Below are 27,719 nucleotides of genomic sequence, written 5' to 3'. Positions count from 1 at the left end.
TTGCACAACTTTGTCGCCCGTGTGAATGAGGCCCAATTGACAGATCTGCTTGCATTGAGAGGAGAGACTGGTATATCCAATTTCTTACCCCCTCTTATGCATTTAGCTATATAATATATATATATTTTTTTCTTTTTTAGTTTTATCTTCATTAAGATCTCCTCCAGCCTCGAAGCGGTTTGTATTACACCATTTCTACACTAATCATTGTATGCTGTGTTGCGCATTTGTGGCTCCCTATTATCAGCACTTAATTCCAGAGAACTTCTTGCAGGACGCCCTAATAACAGGCTGCACCTTGCCCGGAGCTCTGATAAATCCTGACCGATGCCCCCGTGACAGGAAAACACAAAGTACCCACCTTTCCTTTTCTGATTTTATTACTTAAATAAACCTTACAAGCCAGAGTGAACGATGACACTGCTGAACCCTGAATCACCGGGCGGCAACACTCCGGGTACAACCACCACTCACTCCACATACTCTGGGACTCTTACTCGCTTCTCCTGCTGGATCCTCAGGATTCAGAGGATGTGAAGAATACACAAGTCCTTTATGGGTCAAAAAGCTCACTCCATCACCAGAGAGGAATAAGACGGGAGGGGAAAATAAATCTTGAAATGTATGCAGCTTGCCCAACAAGTAACAGCAGCAGTTCATGTTTAAGGGTTTGTTCACACATACAAGTTTTCCCATGAATCCATGGCGAGATTCATCGATTTCGCCCCACGGATGGTAAAGGGTGACATACCTAGTGAAAATCCACACCATAAAGTGACATGCTGCCAATGGTAATTTCTGCATGGATTGTTTTCCTGCCTTTCTTAAAATCTCATCCACTTTGCTAGTATTGTAATACATTGCGAAGTTTCCATCCGCAAATCAGGACAGAAAGTCCACAGTGTACCCTCTGTGTGAACATACCTTAATGGGGACTGAAAATTAAACATGGGGTTCTACATATCTTAGATTTTACCCACATCACCACTGTGTTCTGGGTGTCAGGCATCACTACCCGAGTGGCAGTGTCATGAGGTGCCTGGAAGCGTGTATAAAGGTAAAGCTCTGCCAGGTAAAGCGGTTCTGCAGGAAATTGGAGAGAAAAAAAGGCTTTTGGCCGTTCTGCCTCTTGAGAAATCAGTCCTAGAATTTAACTGTGACCAGTTGTGTGAAGTTCAAGACCTAGAGGGGGGGGGGGGGGTTTGTAATATTCTGTCGTGCTTAAAGCATCAGACTTCATCCCCGTCCCTCATGGCACGCAACCTATCCTAGTTACATGCCAGCACAGATTTCTCAGAGGAGGGATAGACAAATTGCTATTATCTTTATTTCCTGGAGAACCCCTTAGACTTTAGCCCATAGTTTAGTGTGACAGATCAGTCAGCACAAGGAGCCATTTCCTTTACAGATTCCCGGGCACCTCATCCCAACTACACTCCTAGTGATGGCTGGTGCAGGGTCCAACTGGTAATGTTAAGATCAGCAGTAGCGAGGTAAGTGGAACTTTGGGGTGGGGGGGTTGAGGGAGTCATTAGCAGCAAAACTCTGGACAAAAGTTGAATTTTAAATTGTTACATGGAGTTTCACCTTGAGGCCTCCGCTGCACCCCAAATTAAAATTAAATACAAAAAAAAAATTCAAATAGAAGAAAGAGGCAATTTCAATCCTTACTTAACAAGCGCACTATAAAAATAATCATTTACAAATGGTGGCTGATCAATAGGCTTAAACATAGCCAGGGCTGTAGTACAGAGGGGTCTAATACAAGTAAGTGGGAAGGGCCTTATGTAGTCAGAAGAAGCCTGAGACCAGTCCCAGAGCCAGGAAAACATATGACCACAGTGACCCACGCCGCTTCCTGGATCCTCTGGTCACCGGGCTGGCCGCAGCTGGAGAGCAAAGGTTCTTCACCAGCTGGGTTTAAAAAGCTCAGCTTTTGGCCCTATTAAAAAAAATAAACTTTCCCCAAATAGTCAAGTATTTATCCGATAAGTCTGTAATAAATAGTGGAATTCCTCAAGGACCGTCCTCTGCTGTGTAAAAAAGACATTTTTAAACAGCGAACAAAGATGGGCAAAAAAAACAAAAAACAAAAAAAAAACAAAACCTTGCCTTCGTATCACTCATAGTCACTAAGTGGTTGCATATGTCCAGACAGAATGCCACCAGAATAAAGCACCTCCGGTCTCCTGGAAGCCTTTGCGTCAGTCTCTATTTACAGGATGCAGCAATGTTACTGAGGCGGCTGCTGATCTTCCTGTGGTGGCTGATCCTGTTGTGCAGGGGGAGGGTCCTGTGGTGCTGGTCTTGGCGCCGGTGTTGGAGGTCTTAGAAGGACCTGGGGTTGCCTTTGCCGATAAGCAATGACTGTCCCTAACAGCAATGCTATGATGGTCATGAGGTAGAGGTCCCATTCTGGTCCCAGCAGCTGATCCATATCCACTTGTGAAACCATTTCCTTCACCTGATCAGAAAAGGGAGGGGGAAGAATTAGTTACAGGCAGGTTACTACACTAGGAGTGCCATATACAGCATTAGATTACATCTTAAGGCCCCATTCAGACAAGCGTGTTTTTCTGCACGCCTATGTGCGCGAAAAAAAAACCGCCGCTCGCATGAGCAGAAAACTTTCATTCCATTGCTTTTAATGGGGCTTCAGTAGCACCGGCCCCATTAAAAGCAATGGGATGGCATCGCACTCCTCTGCCACAGCTGTGACAGAGGATTCTTTTGTCCCTGCTGCAGCCCTCATCACTAAACACTGCGATAGTGCTGTCAGTGTTTAGTGATGAGGGGACTCCCTGCGCGGATTAACGGAACCCTCGGGAGTTCCCTCATCCCCGCGATGACTAAGCGGTTAACAGAAGGACATTTAAAAGGTGCTTATTGCCAGAAGCACCTTTTAAATGCCCTGCTGTAAGCAGCAGGGAAGCTATTTCGTGTGCAGGAGTTTTCATTAACTCCTGCTCCAATAGGAGTCAATGGAAACTCCTGCAAAACACGCACCTATGTCCTATCTTTTTTAGGTGCGCGCTCTTCTGCGCTTCCAATTCCGTGCCTATGAATGTCTCTGTAGGAACCTATTGGTTCTTTTAGAAGATTGCATTATGGGTGCGCAAAACATACGCTCGTCTGAATGAGGCCTAAAGAGGCACTCCAACAAAAAGTGATCTTCTGACATGTCAGAAGATCACACGGATGAGGGATGTGATGTCAGACGTCTGGTTTGACTATATACACTGTGCAGCAGATTGCTCATTCTAAAATTTGTTAATCCTTTTAGGCTGGATTCACACGAGTGTAAGCGCAACTGCGTTTTTTTTTTTTACTGTACTTTTTGCATGTGCAAATCATGTGCATTTGCCCGTGCAAAAAAATAAATTAGAAATGATGCTCTCAGCAATTGAAATGGCCAATTAGCTTCAGGACTTCAAAATGTTCTTTCCCTGCGCAAATGAGCAGGAAAATAAAACATGTTGCATATTTTATTTGCGCAACTGAAATGCGTACATAAAATACACGCATGTGAAAAAACACATTGAAGTCAATGGGTTGCATTTTCTGAGTATGCAAATTTTTCACACACAAACACTCTCGTTTGAATTTGGCCCTACTGTCAGATGTACATTATAGGTCCAGCTAAAAGTTTCTGAATGGCTTTTTGCCATTTCTAGGATCTCTCAAAGCTTTACTTATAGATAAACATATTGAGAAATCACAAGAACTAAACTGTAGTATTAAAGATTACTTGTTCCACACTTACATTCAGCTCCTGAAAGTACTGGAGTGAGTAGAGGATGCCAAGTTTACAGAGTGCAAGGAAGACTGGGACCTGTGCATCTGGGCTAGCCTCAGCCGCCATATCATAAAATCGCTTAGCAAGATGGATATCCTGTAAAAGAGGTCACAAAAGAGACACGAGAAGCATACAAGAAATGGGGAAATAAGGATAATACAGTTATTCATTCCCAATCATCTTTAGTTTACATATACAATCCACTGCAGCGTCACTGGGTCAATACAAATAAATAGCAGTAAGTCACCTCACCCAGTCCTAGATACATTCCCAATGTGTTCCCGCTGATTGCAATCTTGAAGGGTGCACAGAAGCTCTGGAGGACAGCTAGGAGGGGAATCCTCCCAAAACAAGCTGACAAAATCCAGCACCAACTTGATGAACAAAAGCTTCACTTTATTATGGCAGACTTTAAAAACTATTATGACGGGCATCAATCGCCCCCTAGCCCCAACGTGTTTCCAGCGTGACCGCTCTTCATTATGCTATGATTAAGAGTGGTCATGCTGGAAACGCTTTGGGCCTAGTGGGCAATTAATGCCCGTTATAATTGGTATTTAAAGCTGCCATAATAAAGTGAAGCTTTTAATCATTAAGCTGCTACTGGATTTTACAAACTTGTTTTGGAAATCTCTCTACACCAGTCAAGCCGGACTCACACGGGCGGATTTGTATTGCTATCCATGCAGACGATCCGTGGTAAATCGCAGGTATTGAAAGGCCTGCATTTTTTATTCACGCACGCAGATACGAGCTGTGTATTCTGCGAGTATAAACCGCAGCATGCTCTATTTTGCTGCAGGGGCCGTCCAAGCTGCAGCCCATACACAATAAACATTGCGTATGGCCTGTGGGTGCCAGCATCAATCGCCAAGCGACAGTGCGGGAATTACAAAACAAAAATCAAGAACTGTACAGCGCATGACCGCCTGCAAGACTCCATGGTCATCCGCAGTACAGTTAATGGAGGTACACAGGGTCACCGGCTGGAATCTGCTGCGGAATCTGGCCCGCTCGGTCTTACTCTATATCAGTACAGGATAAGTAATGTATGTACAGAGTTATATTGTATTCTACTCTAGAGCTGCACCCACTATTCTCCAGGTGGAAGCAATGTTTACATACATTACTTGTCCTGTACTGGCCTAACTTTGAAATGTTGTCTATATTATAGTATTTACTACATTAGATGACTGTATGTGCCCTGTGTTATAGCAGCAGAATAGCGAGTGCAGCTCTGGAGCAGAATACAGGATATAACTCAGGATCAGTACCAATGACTCCACTGTTAATTCTACATAAACAGCTGATCATACCCACATCAGGCTGCAGGAGCTGTGTGTTTCATCATAATATATACCTCTCATGCAGAACACAACATCTTCCATTGTAGTACATAGGTTATTGGTTATAATATTTTTTAGTCCTAAGACACTGCTAATATTACAGGTCACAATACCTGTTAATCTGAGCACCTACCTGTTTAATGCCCAGTCCTTTTTCATGCATGTACCCCAGATTAAACATGGCTTGTGCGCTGTGCTGTTGTTCAGATGCCAGGCGGTAATGAATAAAAGCCGTTTCGTAATCTATCTCAGTTCCAAAGCCATAGAAATGGTAGTCGCCGAGCTTCAGCCGGGCCACAGTATAACCTGCAAGACAGCAGACAGAGAATTCATCAGATGGAAACCAGGAAAGGACACCATTTAATGCTGCCATTACCCTAGAACGCCTGTGTGAATCCTAGACAGTAACTGCCGGCACATATACTTAGTCTCTAGGCGCAGTTTATAGGTGAGAACTTGGCTGCTGATCAGTATGTGCAGATGTATGAGCGGGGAGCAGTACGTTATGCTGCACAAAACCATTTGATGTCAGGATACAATAATAGAAGTCAGATCTGAACTGTAACATAGCAAAGCATTAAAAGAAAAGAAAGATACATTTCAAAGATTATATAATGGGTGTACTGACCTTGTGCAGCCGCCCGATTCCAGTGCAGGAGAGCTCTTGGGTACGTCTCATTTTCACCAAATAGACTAGCTTCTTCTGTAAGAGAAGGGATCATATAATGTAAGTGATGAATAATGCGGAGCGCAAGAAATAAAGAATATTGAAAATCTGGGGTCAAGTTGGCCAAGAGAATTTTACCACCATATAAGTCTAGAGAGTCTCCTACCCCATAAAGTCAACAAGTGCCATAAGGGCAATATACAGGCTGTGTAATAGCACCCAGGAGAAGGGCCCTGGAAAGACAACATAGAAGAAAGGAGTTCCTGATCTTTTGGTTTATTTATTTTTTTAATTAAAATTAAAGAACTTTAAAACGGTATTTCCATCTTCGAAATCATATATTTCAAGGTGTTCGAAATTGTAAACAATGCACTGACCCGCAAGAAGTTTATTTCCAAAATGCGCCATTGTCCAGCTATTGATCCCTCTGCCTTCTGGTTGTTTACAGCTTGTTGCCATGGAAACAGACCACCTCTTCTATGGACAGAAATAGTAAAGGAGCAGAGGAGACCGGCGTTTTTGCATTTCCTTCATCTAAATCTGAAGGCCTGGGATCGCAGGAGCATATGCCCACTAGCTTTCCTCCCGGTCACCAGCTACCGTTGAGCAACGAGCAGTAAACAGAGGAATCAATGGCTGCACTATCTGGAGAAAGAAGCATTTTAGAAATGAGCATCTCATGGATGAATGCATTGTTTTGCAATTTCAGACTCAATGAAATAGGATTTCTGAGATGGAAATGCCCCTTTAAACCCCTCACCAAACCAGTATTAACTCAGATCTAAAGTGTACAAAGTATAAGTTATCAGGCCCTATGATTAACCCTGTCAGAGCCCTGCTGCCTGGTCAGTTTCTTACTTTGGTCCAGGATGAAGGCTGCGTTACTCTGTGCTACTTCATATCCCTGCTCGGCCAGTAGCAAGTACTGAACTACAGCGGCGTTGGAGTTTCCACTCTTGTAGCCGTTATACGCCGTCATCAGCCTCTCAGACCATCGGCCACGTTCACAAACATTCTTAAACAGCTGGAAAAGAGAAAGATTTGTCCCGGATCATCTCTGTGTGCACTGGACTCTGACCATAGCCTGAGGGTTGCAGGAGATTTACGTTACATGGACTTTACCGCACGTGTTCTCTGCAGTTCATAGGACGTACAGCATTTTAGGGTTCACTTACTTCTACTGCAGTTTGGCAGGATCGCAGAACTCCAGTGCCCGTGGCATGCATTTGAGCTAGGTTGTAGAAGGCCAAAATGTGACCTCCCTGAGACGCCAGGTTGAAGTACTTCAGTGCCTGCTTGTAATCTCTCTTCACGCCGACACCATCTGCAAGCACACAACACGCAGATAAGGTTATTAATCATCTCTGCCACCACTTGGCATCACCTCCCATCTGATGCCACTGTTCAGCAAATGTTACACATAAGGCTACCAGTTGCCAGGATTTTTTAAAACCTTATACATGAATGAAATACTTTCCTGAAAGGAGTTATCCTCTTAAATGAAATCATGCCCTATCCACAGGTTGAATGCTAAGCTCTCCCTGATCGGGAATCTGGAACATGCCCAAATAAATAGTGACGGACATACAGGAGCGCCAATGCTCCATTCTTTTCAATAAGACTGCCGGAAGTACACAAACACAAACTTGTCCGTCTCTGGCACTCCTATTGAAATGAATGAGTGATGCAGTGCATGTGTGACCATCACTGTATTCATTTGGGTACACTCCAGGTGCCAGTTCTCCTGATTAGCAGGAGTCCCAGCGGTTGGATCCCCAATGATCAGCTAGTTATTCCCTATGCTGTGGATAGTCGATAATTTCATAGGAAAACCCCTCTAAACTTTGTCACCAAAGTATTGCTGCATTCAAAGCCATGCAGCATAAACAGAACTAGTCCAGTGTGGAATTTGTCTCCATTTCTACTCTCTAATCATCTCACACCATTAGTTTTTACATAACTCACCTGGCGGACTCATTTTAAAAGGACTTGCAACATCTTTATCATGTGATAAACCTTTCTTTAATTATTAATGTCACTATAGCTTGGTCAGCATTTAAAGTTTTCCCCAACTCCTTCATAGTATAAAATGTAATAATAATAATTTAAAAAAAACCCCAAACTTTATTTATAAAATTATCATTACATAAATAAATGTATTGTAAACACTTTTCAAAAAGGTTTTCAAGCACCTAGAAGAAGTTGTTTTGCTACAAAACTCGGCATGCAGTTACATCTCAGGCAGATATGTAAATGATTACAGTTGTAGCGTGATTAGATGAACGGTCTTATCACCTTAGGCCACAAAAGTGGTTGACCCTTGGCCAATAAGAAGTGTCTGTCCAAACCATTTCCAGGCGCTGAAGGACAATTGTGCTCATGTACCCCAGGTGTACTGCCACCCACCGTTGCCTGTATTTGCAGTGGTGTTATGACTGATGAAACTGGACTGCTACGGAGTGCAGCAAATCCAAGTTTAATTTGGGCAGAGACAACAGCCATGTGAGGCTGAGCGTCTCAACCGTGTCTTTGCTGTGAAGCGGCACACTTGAAGTTTGTACTAGTCTCTTAGCAGTATGTGACGGTATTATTGTATCTTGACGACACCTGAAGAATTGGTGGAGAGCTAATGATGGGCTGTGTCCATCCTTGGGCTATAAAATGCTCTCAGAGACTACTTGTATGTAGTGACCTCTTTTCCCACTTGTGTAGAGCTTGTTGACCACCAGACGCCTCTACGACGCAGAGAAGAGATTTCACCCCGTTAACAGAGTTAAAGAGGGGCGCATTATTGGAATGGGAGAAGCTGAAGAATTGCCGCTACCTGGGCCGTTCTGACCAGACTGTAAAGGGGTGAGATCAGTAGATGCGTGAAGGCACGCACACAAACCAACCAGCTCAGGACACTCTAGACAGAACACCATTTGGGAGGATTGTTTGATTGTCCAACAAACACAAGATGCTCCAACTGTTTTGTTGTCTACCATCCAGAGACAGGTGGTGCCATCGTTACAGGCCCATGTATCTGTCAGTACCATTTCCAGGCGCTTTTGACACCCACCACCATTGCGTCTATTCTCCATTTGCAGTGGTGTTGTGAATGACAAATGCTACGGACTGGAACTGGGTTGTCTTTAGCGACTAATTATGGTGTAGTTTGGGCACCGATGACAACCGTGTTAATATCTGAGACCCAGGGGTGAGCGCCTCAATCCTGCCTTTGATGTGGAGGGGCACACTGGCCCCACTGCTGGTGTGATGGTCTGGATGGCCATCACATACGATACTCGGTCACCCCTAGTAGTGGTACAAGGGACAATGACAGCTCAGCGATATGTTCAGGACATCCTGCAGCCACATGTGTTCCTCTCATGGCGGCTTCCAAGAAGCATTTTCCAGCAGGATAATGCTTGGCCGCACACACAAGGGTGTCACAGGAAAGTCTCCACGACATTGTCACACTTCCGTGATCTGCAGGTCACCAAATTTATCACCAATAGAACATGTATGGAACCATCTGGGATAAACTTTGACAGCCTACGACTTTACATTTGCTGTGACGGAACCTAATCGTGCAGTCAGATATGCCACAGGATACCATTCAAAACCTGTAAGCCTCCATGCCTTACTGTAGCACATCTTACATCCAAGCTAGAAATGGTACAACAGGGTACTAGAGCCTCCATGCCCGCCTGTATCACATCTCGTATCCAAGCTAGAGGCAATACAACAGGGTACTAGAGCCGCCATGCCCACCCATATCACATCCAAGCTAAAGGCGATACAACAGGGTACTAGAGCCTCCATGCCCGCCTGTATCACATCTTGTATACAAGCTAGAGGTGGTACAGCAGGGTACTAGAGCCTCCATTCCCACCCGTATCACATCTTCTATCCAAGCTAGAGGCGGTACAACAGGTACTAAAGCCTCCATGTCTGCCTGCATCATATCTTGTATCCAAGCTAGAGGTGACCCAAGAGGGTACTGGAGCCTATATGCCCGCCTGTATCACATCTTGTATCCAAGCTAGAGGCGGTACAACAGGGTACTAGGGCCTCCATTCCTGTCCGTATCACGTCTTGTATCCAAGCTAGAGGCGGTACAACAGGGTACTAGGGCCTCCATTCCTGTCCGTATCACATCTTGTATCCAAGCTAGAGGCGGTACAACAGGGTACTAGGGCCTCCATTCCTGTCCGTATCACATCTTGTATCCAAGCTAGAGGCGGTACAACAGGGTACTAGAGCCTCCATGTCCGCCTGCATCATATCTTGTATCCAAGCTAGAGGCGGTACAACAGGGTACTAGAGCCTCCCCTCAAGTGTTCCGTTTTCTGCAATAAAATTATCCTTTTGCTCTGATGTTGTATAACTTAGGCTACATTCACTTCTGCATTTAGCCTTTGAGTCATAAAATTTTATCTGTTCCATTTTCTGAGCACAGAGACGGAATTAGAAACGGATTACTTTAAAATAGCCGAAAGCTTTGTTTGCTTTGGTTCCTGTTTAACTGAACAAATAATGCAGTCTGCTGTGCAAATTGTTCTGTTAAAAAAATGGAAATCAAAACTGAACAGAAGCAAAAAGGAAAGTTTTCTGTCTATTTGAAAACCCATTAAAGTCAAATAGGGGGGAAAAAAAAGGATCAGTTTATTTCAGATTTAATTCAGGTTCTTTGCTCAGAAAATGGAACAGATAGATGGAAATATGACTGAAATGCAAAATGCAGATGTGAATGTAGCCTTACTTATGTCAACGTTACAAATCACAGTTTTTTTTTATTTTCTTAAACAATGAGTGTATATTGCTGAACCCCTTTACAAGAAATCTGTTGGCTACTTGTGTCATGTTTCAGTATCTGGCACTTACTGTAGTACATGGACCCCAGCTGAAGCTGTCCATCTACCCATCCCTGCTCAGCAGCTTTCTGGAAATACTTTAGTGCCAGATCATAGTTCTACAAATAGAAAAACAGAAGGCTGGTGAGAGATTTGCCCTCCTGCAGCAGTAGATCATACACATACTATATATACACACACACACACACACACACACACACACACACACAATAATCTGATGATCACTCACCACAGGAACTCCTCTGCCGTACAAATACGCCATACCAAGACCGCTCTGTCCAACCGGGTTCCCCTGTTATTGAAAGGGCAAATAAATGCAGAGAATGAGATAGCAGATACATTCATTCCCACACTGCCACCTAGTGTTTGTGGGTTATATTCATTATCATGCTGCCACAGATTTAATTCACAGTATTCCAATTTATCTTCCCACCCCAAAATTTTTTATACATCAGACCATTTCGTAGACATCCAGGAATAGGCAGGGATACCTCCACGTACCATGTCTGCTGCTTTCTTGAAGTACTGAAGGGCTGTTTCATTACTCTGCCGGACTGTGTCGCTGCCCTCTGAATACATCTGAAAGAGACAATGCAAGACTCACTGTGAACAATATCCTCTACTCTGACCTATACGCATGGATCGGGGCTCCACCTCAGAGGTGGGTTCAGAATGTCCCACGTAAAGTATTGGGACACATCCCACTAGAAGTCATGGCACATAAAAATGATCCAGGACGAGAATGCTCACCTTTCCCAGGAAGGCCATGGCGTGCGAGTTCCCAGCGTTGGCAGCTTGATTAAAGTATTCAAAAGCTCTCTGTGTAATAATTAAATGAAAAACTAAATGACATTTAGAAGAAATAAAGAAAAGCTGCAACTGGCAAAAAAACTTCTACCTGCCCAGTCCAGCCACAGACTACTATAGCAAATTACGGTCACACTCTCACGGGCGTATGGAGGTGGGGGGCACATAATACGCAGTACACAGTTAGATACATATGTAACATGTGTATTCACTGCTGATTTTAAAGCCCCATAGCCGATAATGTAATACGCACCAAAATAGGACATACTGCAGTCTTTTTCCACATGTGTAATATGCACGTGAAAACACCCCCCCCCCCCCAAACATGTGTATTTATGTACCAATGTAAATCAATGTCCTTTTAGGACTGCATAATACGCAGCCTCCCCCCCCATGCGAGTTAGCCCTTAATTAAGTGTGGTTTGATGCGATATGATGAGAGACCTCTTGTACCAGATCCTTCAATTTCCATAAGTTCCTTGTAAAAGCAACTAGAGTCGATATATACATACAGTACATGGCATCACCTCTGCTTGGTAAACACTTCGCTGCACAATCTACAGCATCACTATGTTGTTGTTGTTGCTTTACCCAGGCTGTAGGGACTTACATTCATAGTGCAGGGTGCACAGCCATGTTGCAGAACAATGTTGTGATAACAGACTGGGCTTTAATTAACTTCAAGAGGTTTTTGATGGGATTGAGGTTTTAAGAGTCCGTTTATACAGGACAATTATTGCTCTTGTGCCTTCATACAGGAGCGATAAATCGTTCAGTGAATTGATGCAGAGCATGTTGGAGATCTCTTCTGGCCACCCACCTCCATTCAGAGTAAACAGGCAGTCACTCATAGGTGAACATCTGCCTGTTTACACAGGCCGAACGTTGTTTCATTTTTATGCCTGCATAAACTGGACAAGCAAACAAATTCTCGCTCGCCATTCAATCGCTGACCACATTTACATTGCATGTTCAGTTTCGCACAATCCAGCGAGAAGCTGAACGATAAATCATTCACTGTCAACGGCCCCAAGTAACATGTGAGGATGTGACAGGTTCCCTTTAAAATGATCGCACACCACATCACTCCCCTATTCACATGCAGAAGTAGCTGTGCTGAGCCCAAGGTAGGGTCCCCCTTCTATTCAGCTAGTGACTAAAATGACCGATATACCTGATGGTTTTGTTCTACTCCACGTCCACCATGTAGATGAAGTTGTCCAAGTCCCACCTGGAGAGAAAAGATCAATATCAAATACAGCTCCACCTATATAGGATCAGTAGACACTAGAGAAACACGTGCAAATGCTGCAGTGCCAATAGTTATCTAAACAAGGAGTTCCAGTGTATATTGTACTACAGAGCTGCTCTCACAATTCAGAGCTCTCAGCACTCCCTGCTTATTCAGTGCCTGAACAGCACTTACTCTGTAATTTGCATTGTGGCTAGGATCATCTTTACATCAAACACTGTACAAAAATCAAATGTAAGAAAAATTAACTGCCCCTGCATTATAGGAGCCGAGTTAAAGGGTCAGGATTATCAATTTCCATAAAAAAGTTAGTATTTAAAACACATGACAGTTGATACGGGATTACATAATATCCGGGACTGCTGGATAAACTGCCGGCATACTCTGAGCTGTGAGGGTGCACCATCAAATTTTCTGGTACCGCAAGAATAGAAAAGATTTCTCCCTGCTGGGTACGGTCTTATGTGTTTCTTTGCTTCCCTCATTTCCTTCAGGTCATGTAATCTTCATGACGCTTTATTACATGAGACTATAGTTGCACTTGCTTTGTCTAGTAGGCAGTTGCCCACACAATTTTCATCTTTCGCTATAGGATATTCAAGCAGAACTCCAAATACAGTATTTGCTTTGTAATAAAGTTAAAAACAAAGAAAAAAAAAACCTGCAAAAAACAAAACCTCAGAATTGTGACTTTCCACAGCTGCAAAACAGTGAGTGCAGCTCTGGAGTAGACTACATGATGTAACTCAGGATCAGTACAGAAATGTGATAGAACTTTCTCCAAGGATACATTTCTTTAGAAACTGACCTGGGCTTGGACATCCCCCTTCTCAGCCAGAAACTGGTAGTACTGGATCAGATCTTCCTCCAGCATGCCACTTGCCATACCAGGATTTTCTAATTCATCAGGCAGACGGATCCTCTGAACTACTGTCCCTCCGGTGAGTGAAATGTCACTGGCCACTGCAGAAAGATGGCACAAATAGAAGAAAGGGTCACAGTAATATAGTTAATGAATTTCACTGTCAGACTTTGATGGGTATTAACAGATATAGGTCTCATATTAGAACTTTCCAATCTGTACCTGATTTATCGGATTATTTGCAGGATCACTGAGTTAGGATATATCAAAATAAACAAGCTACAAAGCACATAAATGCCATTTAAAGTTATGGATATCATGCTGATCCTTCCAGATATTGGGCAGTTTCTAGCAGGCGCATGGCCAGTGTTACTACTTTCTATAACTCGCAGTTACAATACAACACAATATATTACCATGATTTGCAACCAGCCGGTAATGTGTGAGGGCAGATTCACAGCTTTGCAGAACACCAATCCCAGCCCAGTAGCGATAACCCTAAAACAGCAGAAATGAGACTTCAAGTCTTGCAAGAAACCATTTATTAGCAGCAGTGTGAGAAACACAATGCATTCTTTACATGCAAGACAGTAACATGGATTTCCATGTTACCTCATTGCAAACATTTCCTAGATGTGGTGGAGGCATCGACCGTACTCACCAGAACCATATGTGCTATCAGGTTCCCTCCTAACGCGCCAAACGTGTAAAAGACAAGAGCCTGCAACGGGCAAAAGCCACAATTACACGACAAACCCAGAGCATTACTTGCGGCACACACAGTGATTAGGAGAGGAAATGCTCTTACCTTTGCCTGACTAGAGTTCACACCAAGACCAGAAGCATAAAGGAAGCCTAGAGCCTAAGCACAGAGGGGAAACACAATGTTACATGGTAATAAATGAGCATGATGGGCTCATGTAAAAATACAAGATGGATATGGTGTTGGGGGGGGGGGGGTATTTTTAATCCTTCATCAAAGTTGTGTAATAGGGAAATTGGAGTGTGAGCTCTTGGGACGATGATTGATCCCGGTGGTCTTTATGTATTAGTAGTATCTGGCCATTGATAAATAGACACTGCACTGTTTCAGGATATTCAGCTGCTGTCTTATTTCCAACTTGCCCCCTGCTATTTTCCAGTACAGATTTTACCCAGCTGACCGTGGTATAACGAAGCTGTGCCATTTGCCACTGCTAGTAAAAAGTGTGGCATTGGTTTCCATTGAAGTGTTCTATTAATACGTCCTTAGGTCAAGATTATTGGAATAAGTTTGCTAAATATCATCTGCTTCTCTTACATGGCATTACAATTATTCTCAGCATCGAGTGCTCTTACCGTCTGCCCTCTGGGTGATCCCCGCTCAGTCAGTTTCTCTAGAAGGGCCTTGGCTGAAGGGACATCCTGTTTCAGGGGATCTCCAAATAACAATGCATAGGCCACCTTCTCCATGGCTTTAATATGGCTCATATCAGAAGCTTTCAGGAAGTACTGGTACGCCCTGCAGAGGAAACAATGAGAACCTGAAAATGCATGTTCAGAGACAGGATACCATGGAAAGTGCACAGAATACAGGGCGCAGTACATACTCTCTCCTCTGGGACCGCTTGGTGCTCTCATTCAGTATCTTTATGCCTTGCTGGTAAAGGTCTTCTGCTTCCTGCATCTGCCGCCTCTGGGTGGCTTGTTCCTCCGCTGGATGGTTAAAGAAATTAAACCAATGACATCAATCACTAAGGACCACATATGATTACACAACTATTCATGATGACACGGTAATAACATATACAAGGTCTGGATGGCAAGGGACAAGAGGAAGAATGCAGAGAAGGCACCGGCTCAGTCTCCAGCTGCCAAGTCTGCAGTCATAGCAAGCTGTCCCAACCGAGGAGCGTTCCAATTATCCAGCAGGTACATCCTGGGACCAAGTTCACATGTAGCAATTCACACACGTCAGGAAGAGTCTGCACCGACTATAGGGCAGCTGAGGAGTTCAAATCACCAATGTTTCCTATGCGCATTTCTTCTGCATTGTGTGAATATGCCTTAAGGTCACCGATATTGGGGTGGCAACATAACCCCGAACATGCAGAGTCAGCAGTACTGCACGGACGGAGATTTTAAAAAGAAGAAACAGAGGTGTCTATGATGTTGGGTGTGCATGTTTTCTCCATCTTTTCTAAAACCACAAAGAGCATTAAGGGCTGTAAACAGGTTACAAATCCTGCTAAATGAGGACGGTCTAACATCCCATCTAATAGACTCATGAAACTAATTATTAATGAGGACATTTCCAACATTCATCATCTGCAGAGGGCACTTACTTTCACAGAAACCCCATCTCAGGTCGCTCTTGTAATCGTAGGTGGTGGCGCACCATAACCTGCCATCCTGTCGCCCATCTGATGTGCATTCATCATATTCTTTCTCCATGAAGAGGAAGGGGAAGTGACATGGTTCTCCATCCGACGTCCCCCCGATAGCAGTGATCACTGATGGAGAAGAGGTTACAGTTTAGACAGAACACTGAATCTTTGCAGTCGAGGATTAGTCTCATTTTGGTGAGCTTCTGGACTGTATAATGTACAGGGTGATCGTCACCTAAAGGGAGGTGTGCTATATAATCGAAATTGAATTTTTTCAAAAAGGTTTTTGTCCATTTATCCTATACAATGATGACAAGTGAAAAATCCAGTGCTTCTGTTATGATGCTGGAAAAAAAGTGCAATGGGTCCCGCAAACAGAAAAAAAAAAAAGCATACTATTCTATTATGAATCTATACTGAATGATCACTACATTAGGAACACCAACTCAATAACGGGCTGCAGCTGCTCTGGCATTTGGTGCACATTTCGCAGACAAGTGGGAGCAGATCTCACTGCCCTTTTCAGCATATCCCAAACATGGTTAATGGGGTAAGAGTGCGGTGAGTATGGGGGCCAAGGCAGTGTGGAGAATTCATTGTTGTGTTCCTCCAACTACTCTCTAGTGATCCAAGCTCAATGACACCGAGCATTGTCCTGTTCAAAGATGGCACTGAGGGCAGGGAAGACTCCCTGAAGATACAGGTGCAGATGGTCAGCTAACAAGGCCCTGCAGTGTTCACCATTAAAGGATTAGGCCATGCTACTAATAGTCCCAAAGCCATGCCACGAAGACACTACCCAGACCATGACACAGTCACCACCTGCTTGTTGAACCTCAACAGTGCAATCAATGGATATGGCGACTGAACCCCAAGTAGTCATTGTGGAAATTTATCTAACTTCCCCGCTGTTGTATTTCGGGGTCAGTTGGTCCATTGTGGTACATCGTTGCTGAGATACCGGACGTGCCACCCAATGCTGGCCTCTAGGATCTACCACACGTGGCCTGCTGCTGTGGGATAGTCTGTCAGATGGCTGGCCAGTCTTGGTACTCTTGATAGATTGCGTCAGGAACAACCAACAAGTACGACTGTTTCAGACATTTTGGCACCGGACCTCCAGCGACCAACAATCGGCCCGCAGTCAATGTTACAGTGTTTACCCATGATTGCCAAATGTTGCCTTCTGCTACACAGAAGAAAGGTCAGCAGATTATCCGAGAGCAGAGCGTGATGAGGCCGTCACACAGTACTGCCTTACTGATGTCAACACCTGCTGTCCCCAACATAGTGATCGTTCAGGGTTATATACAGTGGCAGTGTACCCTTTGTAGTGACAAGTTTGAGCCACTAGAGGGCCATACTTTAGGAAAAAGGTCAATGAAGAAGGGTTTGGTGCTGTGGATTGGTCTCATTATGCTCCCCTGAGAGGCCTTGGTAAAAAGAAGTGGGCGTTTGTCAGAAGAAGCATTCGAAGTTGTTTGAAACTTCTCAGCTCCCTGAAGACAGGCTATGAGGAGGCATGTGTAAGGCAAGACAAGACAGGGTATGAGATGCTCCCAGTGCTGGCAAGAGGCTGATTTATGGTATGCCAATGTGACATTTTGAGGCACTACGCCTATTAGTGCAGTGTTCATGTATAGTTAGAGGCCTGGCGGCCAGGTTTTGTTTTGCTTCTGTGCACTATTAAAGTGTAAAGTACTGTGTAATTGAGGCAAAACAAACCTGCCAGAAGCTAGTTTGAAAAAAAGTTTCTGACTGTGAAGTATGTATGTGAGCAGAACGCCACCTGTCTCGTCTGTAAAGATGGTGATCCCAAGCAAGTGACTAATGCCCAGATGTCACTAGATTTATAGAAGTCATCTAACTTTAGAGTGCATTAGTACAAAACACATCAGTGACCCTTGGTCCTGAAAGGATTACGGGCCTTTCACATGGGCTACAATTAGACTGCATATCACTATGGGGCTTCAATTCCAAACCCGTTAAAATCCATATGTCTTTACTTCATTTTTCTATCCAGTCGTTATTCAGACGCCTCTGCATTATGCCAGTCGCTGCATTGGCTGCCCATCCACTGCAGAACTAAATTTAAACTCCTCTACCTCACTCACAAAGCTCTGCATGGCGCTGCACCACCATACATTGCCTCCCTCCTGTCAGTATACCACCCAGCGCGCTCACTCCGATCAGCTAACACCCTCAGACTAAACACCCCTGTAATACGAACCTCTCATGCTCGCCTACAGGACTTCACCAGAGCAGCACCCATCCTCTGGAACGCTCTCCCCCAAGGCATCCGGACAATTCCCGATGCACGAAATTTCAGACGTGCCTTAAACACGCACCTCTTCAGGGAAGCATACCAAATCTCCTGACCTAGTCCCCTGCCCCTCACTATGGTGCTCCACCCTGTTTGCCTTCTGATAAATGATCTGTACATAATATTTCCTATTGCCTGTGTTCCCCACCCCCTGCACCTCCTGTACCACCCCAACCCATTTGTGTCTAACCCAATGTACCTTATATTGTAATTGTTGTATTGTTTTGCATTTATCCATGCCTGAAAGCGCTGCGGAATAAGTTGGCGCTATACAAATAAAGATTATTATTATTATTATTACTTCAGAGCCGCAAGGTTAAACTCTGCCACAGAATGCAGGATATCTTGTGGAAATCTAGCATACTGGAGATGCAATTTGGCAAATAGAGTCTGCATTAAAAAAAAAAAAAAACAACACACACATTCCGCAGAACGCATTCTGCAGTAAAAAAAAAAAAAAAAACAACAAAAAAACCCAACAAAATCTGCACTAATTGACAACATCCGAACTTGCGCTGCAGCCAACTCCATGGGGTCCCTTAGAGAGCTGTTATTACACACGGAGGGGTTATTACACTGACCATATATATGTTGCTACACTCTGGAGCCCAAGACATGATGGGCCGACCGCCAACTAGTCAGTTGGGCTCTGAGCGCCTCATGCACTTGTGTGTGAGCCCTGTACAGCATCCAGCCTCCTATAGACACCTCTTCAGTTTGTCACTTTCTGCCTACCGTTTGTTTACAGCAGTGTGTCGTGGGCCAATAAGCTGGAGGGGAAATGGTGACGCAGCCAACACCTGCAGGCGGGGAACGGGGAGCGCGACGGTGACAGATGGAGGTTTCACACTGACATCTGGATGATGAAACTCCGGACATAAATCGCTGCCCTGAACCGTGACACAAGGACCAGGAGCCCCCAGCTGCATGCACGCCGCCCAAGGGAGGGGGAACTAACAGATCTGTGCTCTGTGGGGGCTTAAAGGGAAACTCAAGCAACACCATAGTTCCCCCATAACTCCTTGTGGATTCCCGAAGGATCTCTCATAAGTAACTTTACAGTGATGTTGAGCGCTGGAGCGGGTCATGGATATCCTCGCTGAATGACAGTGCTGCACGGACCTCCAGCGCTGGCAGGAGGAGAAGGTGAAGCACAGCAGAGCGTCCTGTGCAAGGGTTAATAAATCCAATCTTGTGTTGGGTGTCCAGTATAATGATGAGAACAGCACTGAGGGGACAGTCATACTGATTGTCACTTAGGGTCCCGCAACCAACTGATAACTCTAAAGGTCCCCATACATATTAGACAAAACTCACCTGGTTACCACCAATTTCGTGGGACTGATAACCCCCATCTATTTTATGGAGCCCCCTCCTGACTCCAACAGATGATGGTGGAAGGAGGATCAGGCATACAGCATTACAATGCCTAATCCCCTTCACCCCTTGGAGATAAGCTGCAGCTTCCATTCTCCCCATGCAAAACACAGAAATGCTCAGCTGAAGCCAGCATACACGTTAAGGGGTACGTAGGGGGATAATAATGGCTGAACACTCAGCTGACTGCTACTGAAGGTCTGTCCGCACAGGACCCCGACCGATCAGCTGTCTGGGGTCCACCGCACAGGACCCCCGACCGATCAGCTGTCTGGGGTCCGTCCGCACAGGACCCCCGACCGATCAGCTGTCTGGGGTCCGTCCGCACAGGACCCCCGACCGATCAGCTGTCTGGGGTCCGTCCGCACAGGACCCCCGACCGATCAGCTGTCTGGGGTCCGTCCGCACAGGACCCCGACCGATCAAAGCACGTGGGTTATGGAGCAGAAGTTCACGGCTCCGAGAACTTTGTGACGCCCAGAGATCAGAGATGGCGACTGCAGGCACAGCTCACATTACAGTCAATGAGAGCTCCACCTGCATTTACCAGCCCCAGCCACTACAAGGGGGTCCGACTGATCAGCTGCTTCTCCGTACCCCTCGTGTTTTGACAGCGGGCAACCAAACAGCTAATCGGTCGGGGTCCCGAGCGGCGGACCCCAGCTGATCGGTCGGGGTCCCGAGCGGCGGACCCCAGCTGATCGGTCGGGGTCCCGAGCGGCGGACCCCAGCTGATCGGTCGGGGTCCCGAGCGGCGGACCCCAGCTGATCGGTCGGGGTCCCGAGCGGCGGACCCCAGCTGATCGGTCGGGGTCCCGAGCGGCGGACCCCAGCTGATCGGTCGGGGTCCCGAGCGGCGGACCCCAGCTGATCGGTCGGGGTCCCGAGCGGCGGACCCCAGCTGATCGGTCGGGGTCCCGAGCGGCGGTCCCCAGCTGATCGGTCGGGGTCCCGAGCGGCGGTCCCCAGCTGATCGGTCGGGGTCCCGAGCGGCGGACCCCAGCTGATCGGTCGGGGTCCCGAGCGGCGGACCCCAGCTGATCGGTCGGGGTCCCGAGCGGCGGACCCCAGCTGATCGGCTACTGCTGACCCGTCCCATCCGCAGCACACCAGCTGTGTGACTGTTCCACTCCTGGATTCGGCTTACAGACACTGAAGGAATACACAAGTGTGACGGACACCTAAGGCCGGGCTGGTGCAGCGTATTACATGTGCTGGTCTTACGCCTAAAACGCTGTACCAATCTGCTGTAGGCGGCCATGTTGTCACTGAGACAACTTGCTGCAATTTTTCTTGCGCACGTATTTCACACATGTTCTATCTTGGCACATATTACATGCACATACATGCCAAGATAGTACATGGCTATGGGCGGCACGCAGTGATATCTCGCAGCGCTGCCAGATACGTTTGTGCGAGCCCGGCTTTAGTGTAATAACTTTATTCATATTCGTATCAGCGCTCTTTCCTTCATTTGCAGAATTTCTACACACAATATTTAGGTAGCGATTAGAGATGAGGGAGTAGTGCCTTAGCCGAGTATGTCCTCGCTCGTCTCTAAAGATTCGGGGGCCGGCGGGGGAGAGCGGGGAAGAACGGAGGGGAGATCTCTCTCTCCCTCTCTCCCCCTCACTCCCCGCCGCAACTCACCTGTCACCAGCGCCGGCCCCCGAATCTTTAGAGACGAGCGGGCAGATACTCGGCTAAGGCACTACTTGCTCGAGTAATGTGCCTTAGCGAGTATACTCGCTCATCTCTAGTAGCGATGTATCCGTAAACCTGCAGTCGGAGCAGCGGCCGCCGTCTGGTCATTGTGCTCCATGTGTTGCAGCCATTCTTGTTTTACAGAAGTGACAGGCAGGACGAGCGGCCATATCATCACCTATCAAGTAGCCTCAACCAATAGGAAAGAGTTTTATCTTCAGTGTAACAATATGGCTGCACTTCACGCTGCTACAATTCCAAAAAATGGGCGCCTCAGAGAAACAAATGCCATCTGTCCGTAAACAAAGTCTAGGACCTGCCCTGCGTCTGCTGCCCCCGCCAGCTGGGTCAGCGCACCCATTCCTCACAGTCAATGATCAACCAGCTTAGACAATGTTCACCACGCTCGACGGGAGAGGAGTCCCGGCAGCCCTCACACCAGCACACACAGGGTTAAGGGGCTTTCTGGGAGAGTTAACCCCTTCCTGGGATACCTCACCCCTACCATGGGCAGATCCTGCTGACGGAGAAGTTAGAGTAATGTCCGCCGTACAACGATGTCAGCGCCAGGCCTGCTGTCACTTGGGAGCAGCACTGTTGGGTCATCGCCGGCGAAGCCTCTTGTTGCGTTATCACCCAGTAATACCACCTGCTGACGTACCCAGGTACAGCAAGGGGCAGCGGGCAGTCAAAGATTACTTCCAGCCCGGGACCAGCTTGGATGATCCCGTAAGTCACCAGACCAAACAACATGTAATGTAACCCGTCCTCGGAGAGTCCAGGGACACCACCTACCTCTTTAGGCAAGTCCCACACTGGCAGCCATGGCATGTGCAATTTTGGTGCCAATGTACATATGCCAAAAACAAAAGCCCCATCTGTGACGGCATTATCCAGGACACCGTATGATGGGGATCATCGCTCTGCAGGTGACAGCAGTTGGGGGCGCACTAACCTCCCCAGCAGGCAGAGCATCCAGGGGATTAGGACTGATACTTCCCTGCCTGACTTGGGGTTTGATGTGAGACCCCGGCACTGACAGGCTGCTGTAATATAGGGGGTACGCTGCTTCTGTGGGACTGTACCTGATTTTTGGATGTCGGCCTCCTTCTTGCCCTCCGGCTCCGGCCAGCTGTCCGCGGCCCCCGAGCCGCCCTCCAGGCTGTCGGTGTTGTCCAGGAAAGTGACAGTCTGCGTGTTGGTCTGGGACTCCTCCTGAGGGGTTTCCTGGTCTGTGTTCAGGGGTGCCGGGGTCGGGGGGTGGTTGTTCACGGGGTCAGCCTCTTGGCTATCTGGGGGGCTCTCATTCTCCATCCACCATGCTGAGCGCGCGGCAGCAGGGTCCTCGTACAGCGGCTGCTCTGCGGTGGGGGGCTGTAGCGCCTCCGGGATCTCCTGGTAATGAGAGGTAACAGTCAGGGTAACGGGGGAGATGACAGATGGGGGAAGCAGCGGCACCTGACAGAAGCCTCCGGGCAGCAGGGGGCAATACATCAATAAGGGAGCAAATACTCACCGACTGCTCCTCATCCTCTCCATCATCTGCAAGACAGAAGACACAAGAGCCGTCAGTCTCTGCCAGCTGCTGCCCCTCACTACCTCCAGCATGGCAGACCCCCCTCTGCTGTCAGTCTCCAGTCTGTCAGCCCTTAACTCCCCGTCACTTACCTGCTGCACACCGGGAGACCCCGTACCCGAGCAGGGCCGTTATGACCCCGCAGTAAAGGCCCAGCAGCAACACAGCCCGAACCGTTCGGGCTCCCATTTTACAGCAAACCTAACTGACAGCCGCTGGCTCCGGCCGCGGCCTAAGGCAGAACCCAGAGCCACCCGAGCAGAGACCCCCAACGAATCAGCGACCTCGGCTCTTCCACCTGGACCAATCAGAAAGAGTGAACTGCTGCACAGCCAATCAGATAAAGCGGGAGGGAATTCCGGCCGAGAAGTTTCGTCATCCGCGCTCGGCTACATGGCCCTTTCTGATTGGCTGCTAAGCGATTTAGTAAACAAACTACAATTCCCGTCATCCCCTGCCGTCTCCGCACTGTACACGGTTCATGGGAAGTGTAGTTTTCTGTAATGAAGCTATCCAGGATGAGCTAAGGATCTATGACAGAAGCAGAGCAGTCACCCAGAGGCATGGAGTGTTGTACTGCGGCGGTTATCTTTATATAGATGGAGATGAATTATGTGCAGCAAACATGAAGAACAGTGGAGGCGTTGCCCATAGCAACTGGCCGAGTTTATGTTTTTATGTTAGATATTTGATATATAAAACTTGTGGTCGGATTGTTATTTCATGGGCACTACAGCATCAACTTCTTGGGAAGTTCATGGCAGCAATCAGATCGTCATTCTGCAGCCTAACTATACACGAGGGAGTGGAGATACCACCTCCATTGTAAACCCCACCTATTAGAGGGGTAGAAGGCCCTGACAGGCAGCTACTGACCAGTGTCTACAGATTGTACTACCCTGTTTCCCTGAAAATAAGACATACCCTGAAAATAAGACATAGCATGATTTTCCAGAATTTTTGAGGATGCAAAATGATTTTTCAGGCTTTTTGAGGATGCTTGAAATATAAGCCCCACTCCAAAATTAAGTCCTGCTAACAGTTAATTAAAAAAGTCAATTTAAATAGTGTCCAGGCAGCATTACATGTAAAAAGTTAAACCTTTTTGAACAAAAATTAATATAAGACACTGTCTTATTTTCGGGGAAACACGGTATATACTTATGGAGGAGTTAGTTTTTTTAACTGCACTCATTGCTCCCTGAGACAGCGGGGTCATAGAGCACTAGAGGGGAGTCACCTCTGTCCCCCCATCTCCATAGCAGATTCTGTTTGCTGTACATTTTACTATTAAAAGGGTTGTCATTTGTCACACAAAATTGCTTACCCTCTATCCTCATGGCAGATGATTGGTGGAGGTCTGACCACTGGGACCCTCACCAGTCAGGAAATCAATGGGTCTCCAGTGTACGGAAATGAATGGAGCAGTGATCATGCACTACAAGCCGGGCCGACACCAGATACTTATTACAAGCGAATAAAAGAAACTTTGTAACATCTGATTACAAAAAAAAGTCTCTTTCTCCACTTACCAGATTCCCCCCCCCCCCCCACGCCTCCTGCACTGATCATTCACTTTCAATTTACTACTAAAATCCATATTAAGAGGCAGAAACACAACAGATTGTAAGCTTTATTGAGGGATCAGGAAGCGGAGTAGCTGCCGGAGGGAGACATGGCTGCAGCCTTTTATCTCTCCCCACTACTGGAATCCCATCTACACTGCTCAATACTGCTGTACAATGTCCTCCATGTTGCTGCTGGTTATATGTATATGAGAGATGGTGATAGGGGAGCAGATCTACTCTTCTTTAGATGTGAAATACAGATGAGCGAGCACCAAAATGCTCGGGTGCTCGTTACTCAGGACGAAATTTTCGCGATGCTCGAGGGTTCGTTTCGAATAACGAACCCCATTGAAGTCAATGGGCGACCCAAGCATTTTTGTATATCGCCAATGCTCGCTAAGGTTTCCATTTGTGAAAATCTGGGCAATTCAAGAAAGTGATGGGAACGACACAGCAACGGATAGGGCAGGCGAGGGGCTACATGTTGGGCTGCATCTCAAGTTCCCAGGTCCCACTATTAAGCCACAATAGTGGCAAGAGTGGGCCCCCCCCCCCCCCCTCCCAACAACTTTTACTTCTGAAAAGCCCTCATTAGCAATGCATACCTTAGCTAAGCACCACACTACCTCCAACAAAGCACAATCACTGCCTGCATGACACTTCGCTGCCACTTCTCCTGGGTTACATGCTGCCCAACCCCCCCCCCCCCCCTGCACGACCCAGTGTCCACAGCGCACACCAAATTGTCCCTGCGTAGCCTTCAGCTGCCCTCATGCCACACCACCCTCATGTCTATTTATAAGTGCGTCTGCCATGAGGAGGAACCGCAGGCACACACTGCAGAGGGTTGGCACGGCTAGGCAGCGACCCTCTTTAAAAGGGTAGCCCACAATGCTGTACAGAAGCAATGAGAAATCCAATCCTGTGCCACCTCCATCTGGAGCTGCACACGTGGGCATAGCAATGGGGAACCTATGTGCCACACACTATTCATTCTGTCAAGGTGTCTGCATGCCCCAGTCAGACCGCGTTTTTTTATAAATAGTCACAGGCAGGTACAACTCCGCAATGGGAATTCCATGTGCACCCACAGCATGGGTGGCTCCCTGGAACCCACCGGCTGTACATAAATGTATCCCATTGCAGTGCCCTGGACAGCAGAGCTAACGTCAGATTAAATGCAGGTGGGCTTCGGCCCACACTGCATGCCCCAACCTGACCGGGGTTTTTAATTCATAGACACAGGCAGGTACAACTCCCTATTGTGAAGTCCCTGTGGACCCACAGCATGGGTGGCTCCCTGGAACCCACCGGTGGTACATAAATATATCCCATTGCATTGCCCATCACAGCTGAGGTAATGTCATGTTAAATGCAGGTGGGCTTCGGCCCACACTGCATGCCCCAGTCAGACTGGGGTTCTTTAGAAGTGGACACATACAGTTACAACTCCGTGTGGACCGACACCATGGGTGGGTGCCAGGAAGCCACTGGCGGTACATAAATATATCCCATTGCAGTGCCCAGCACAGCTGATGTAACGTCAGCTTTAATGCAGGTGGGCAAAAAATTACTAGGATTACACTGTAGGCGAGGGCCCCAAAAAATTGGTGTACCAACAGTACTAATGTACCTCAGAAAAATTGCCCATGCCCAACCAAGAGGGCAGGTGAAACCCATTAATCGCTTTGGTTAATGTGGCTTAATTTGTAACTAGGCCTGGAGGCAGCCCAGTTAAAATAAAAATTGGTTGAGGTGAAAGTTTCAACACTTTAATGAGCATTGAAACGTATAAAAATTGTTTACAAAAATTATATGAGTGAGCCTTGTGGGCCTAAGAAAAATTGCCCGTTCGGCGTGATTACGTCAGGTTTCAGGAGGAGGAGCAGGAGGAGGAGGATGAATAGAATACACAGATTGATGAAGCTAAAAGGTCCCCGTTTTTTATGGTGATAGAGAACGATGCTTCCATCCGCGGGTGCAGCCTACGTATTGCTTAGGTATCGCTGCTGTCCGCTGGTGGAGAAGAGAAGTCTGGGGAAATCCAGGCTTTGTTCATCTTGATGAGTGTAAGCCTGTCGGCACTGTCGGTTGACAGGCGGGTACGCTTATCCGTGATGATTCCCCCAGCCGCACTAAACACCCTCTCTGACAAGACGCTAGCCGCAGGACAAGCAAGCACCTCCAGGGCATAGAGCGCGAGTTCAGGCCACGTGTCCAGCTTCGACACCCAGTAGTTGTAGAGGGCAGAGGCGTCACGGAGGACGGTCGTGCGATCGGCTACGTACTCCCTCACCATCCTTTTACAGTGCTCCCGCCGACTCAGCCTTGACTGGGGAGCGGTGACACAGTCTTGCTGGGGAGCCAGAAAGCTGTCAAAGGCCTTAGAGAGTGTTCCCCTGCCTGTGCTGTACATGCTGCCTGATCTCCGCGCCTCCCCTGCTACCTGGCCCTCGGAACTGCGCCTTCTGCCACTAGCGCTGTCGGGTGGGAATTTTACCATCAGCTTGTCCGCCAGGGTCCTGTGGTATAGCATCACTCTCGAACCCCTTTCCTCCTCGGGTATGAGAGTGGAAAGGTTCTCCTTATACCGTGGGTCGAGCAGTGTGTACACCCAGTAATCCGTAGTGGCCAGAATGCGTGTAACGCGAGGGTCACGAGAAAGGCATCCTAACATGAAGTCAGCCATGTGTGCCAGGGTACCTGTACGCAACACATGGCTGTCCTCACTAGGAAGATCACTTTCAGGATCCTCCTCCTCAGGCCATACACGCTGAAAGGATGACAGGCAAGCAGCATGGGTACCCTCAGCAGTGGGCCAAGCTGTCTCTTCCCCCTCCTCCTCATGCTCCTCCACCTCCTCCTCCTCCTCAACGCGCTGAGATATAGACAGAAGGGTGCTCTGACTATCCAGTGACATACTGTCTTCCCCTGCCTCCGTTTCTGAGCGCAAAGCGTCTGCCTTTATGCTTTTCAGGGAACTTCTCAAGAGGCATAGCAGAGGAATGGTGACGCTAATGATTGCAGCATTGCCGCTCACCATCTGGGTAGACTCCTCAAAGTTTCCAAGGACCTGGCAGATGTCTGCCAACCAGGCCCACTCTTCTGTAAAGAATTGAGGAGGCTGACTCCCACTGCGCCGCCCATGTTGGAGTTGGTATTCCACTATAGCTCTACGCTGCTCATAGAGCCTGGCCAACATGTGGAGCGTAGAGT

General features: G+C 47.1%; 1 protein-coding gene across 2 annotated transcripts in view; it reads right to left on the bottom strand.

Moving 5' to 3' along the window:
* Positions 1–362: 362 nt before the first annotated feature.
* SEL1L (SEL1L adaptor subunit of SYVN1 ubiquitin ligase) overlaps positions 363–27,719 on the bottom strand; it is a 72,733-nt gene continuing 45,376 nt past the window's right edge. The window contains exons 1-21 of one of the 2 annotated variants that reach the window (XM_066607596.1): positions 23,028–23,216; positions 22,876–22,901; positions 22,445–22,754; positions 15,914–16,081; positions 15,179–15,284; positions 14,928–15,090; positions 14,398–14,451; positions 14,251–14,310; positions 14,006–14,087; positions 13,536–13,690; positions 12,650–12,706; positions 11,419–11,487; positions 11,170–11,247; positions 10,898–10,960; positions 10,679–10,766; positions 6,985–7,133; positions 6,668–6,833; positions 5,771–5,845; positions 5,276–5,448; positions 3,764–3,892; positions 363–2,464 (exon numbers count right to left, since the gene is read on the bottom strand). In XM_066607596.1, coding sequence (XP_066463693.1) covers positions 2,234–2,464; positions 3,764–3,892; positions 5,276–5,448; positions 5,771–5,845; positions 6,668–6,833; positions 6,985–7,133; positions 10,679–10,766; positions 10,898–10,960; positions 11,170–11,247; positions 11,419–11,487; positions 12,650–12,706; positions 13,536–13,690; positions 14,006–14,087; positions 14,251–14,310; positions 14,398–14,451; positions 14,928–15,090; positions 15,179–15,284; positions 15,914–16,081; positions 22,445–22,754; positions 22,876–22,901; positions 23,028–23,124 — 2,499 coding nt within the window. In that variant the 5' untranslated portion in view covers positions 23,125–23,216 and the 3' untranslated portion in view covers positions 363–2,233. Of the gene's footprint in view, positions 2,465–3,763; positions 3,893–5,275; positions 5,449–5,770; positions 5,846–6,667; positions 6,834–6,984; positions 7,134–10,678; positions 10,767–10,897; positions 10,961–11,169; positions 11,248–11,418; positions 11,488–12,649; positions 12,707–13,535; positions 13,691–14,005; positions 14,088–14,250; positions 14,311–14,397; positions 14,452–14,927; positions 15,091–15,178; positions 15,285–15,913; positions 16,082–22,444; positions 22,755–22,875; positions 22,902–23,027; positions 23,217–27,719 lie in introns of those variants that run through there. The other variant, XM_066607598.1, reaches the window with a different exon arrangement.

Source organism: Eleutherodactylus coqui, chromosome 6, assembly GCF_035609145.1.
Source record: "Eleutherodactylus coqui strain aEleCoq1 chromosome 6, aEleCoq1.hap1, whole genome shotgun sequence".
Lineage (NCBI taxonomy): Eukaryota > Metazoa > Chordata > Amphibia > Anura > Eleutherodactylidae > Eleutherodactylus > Eleutherodactylus coqui.
The sequence above is the reverse complement of the archived record's forward strand: the minus strand, read 5'-3'. Positions and strand labels throughout refer to the sequence as shown.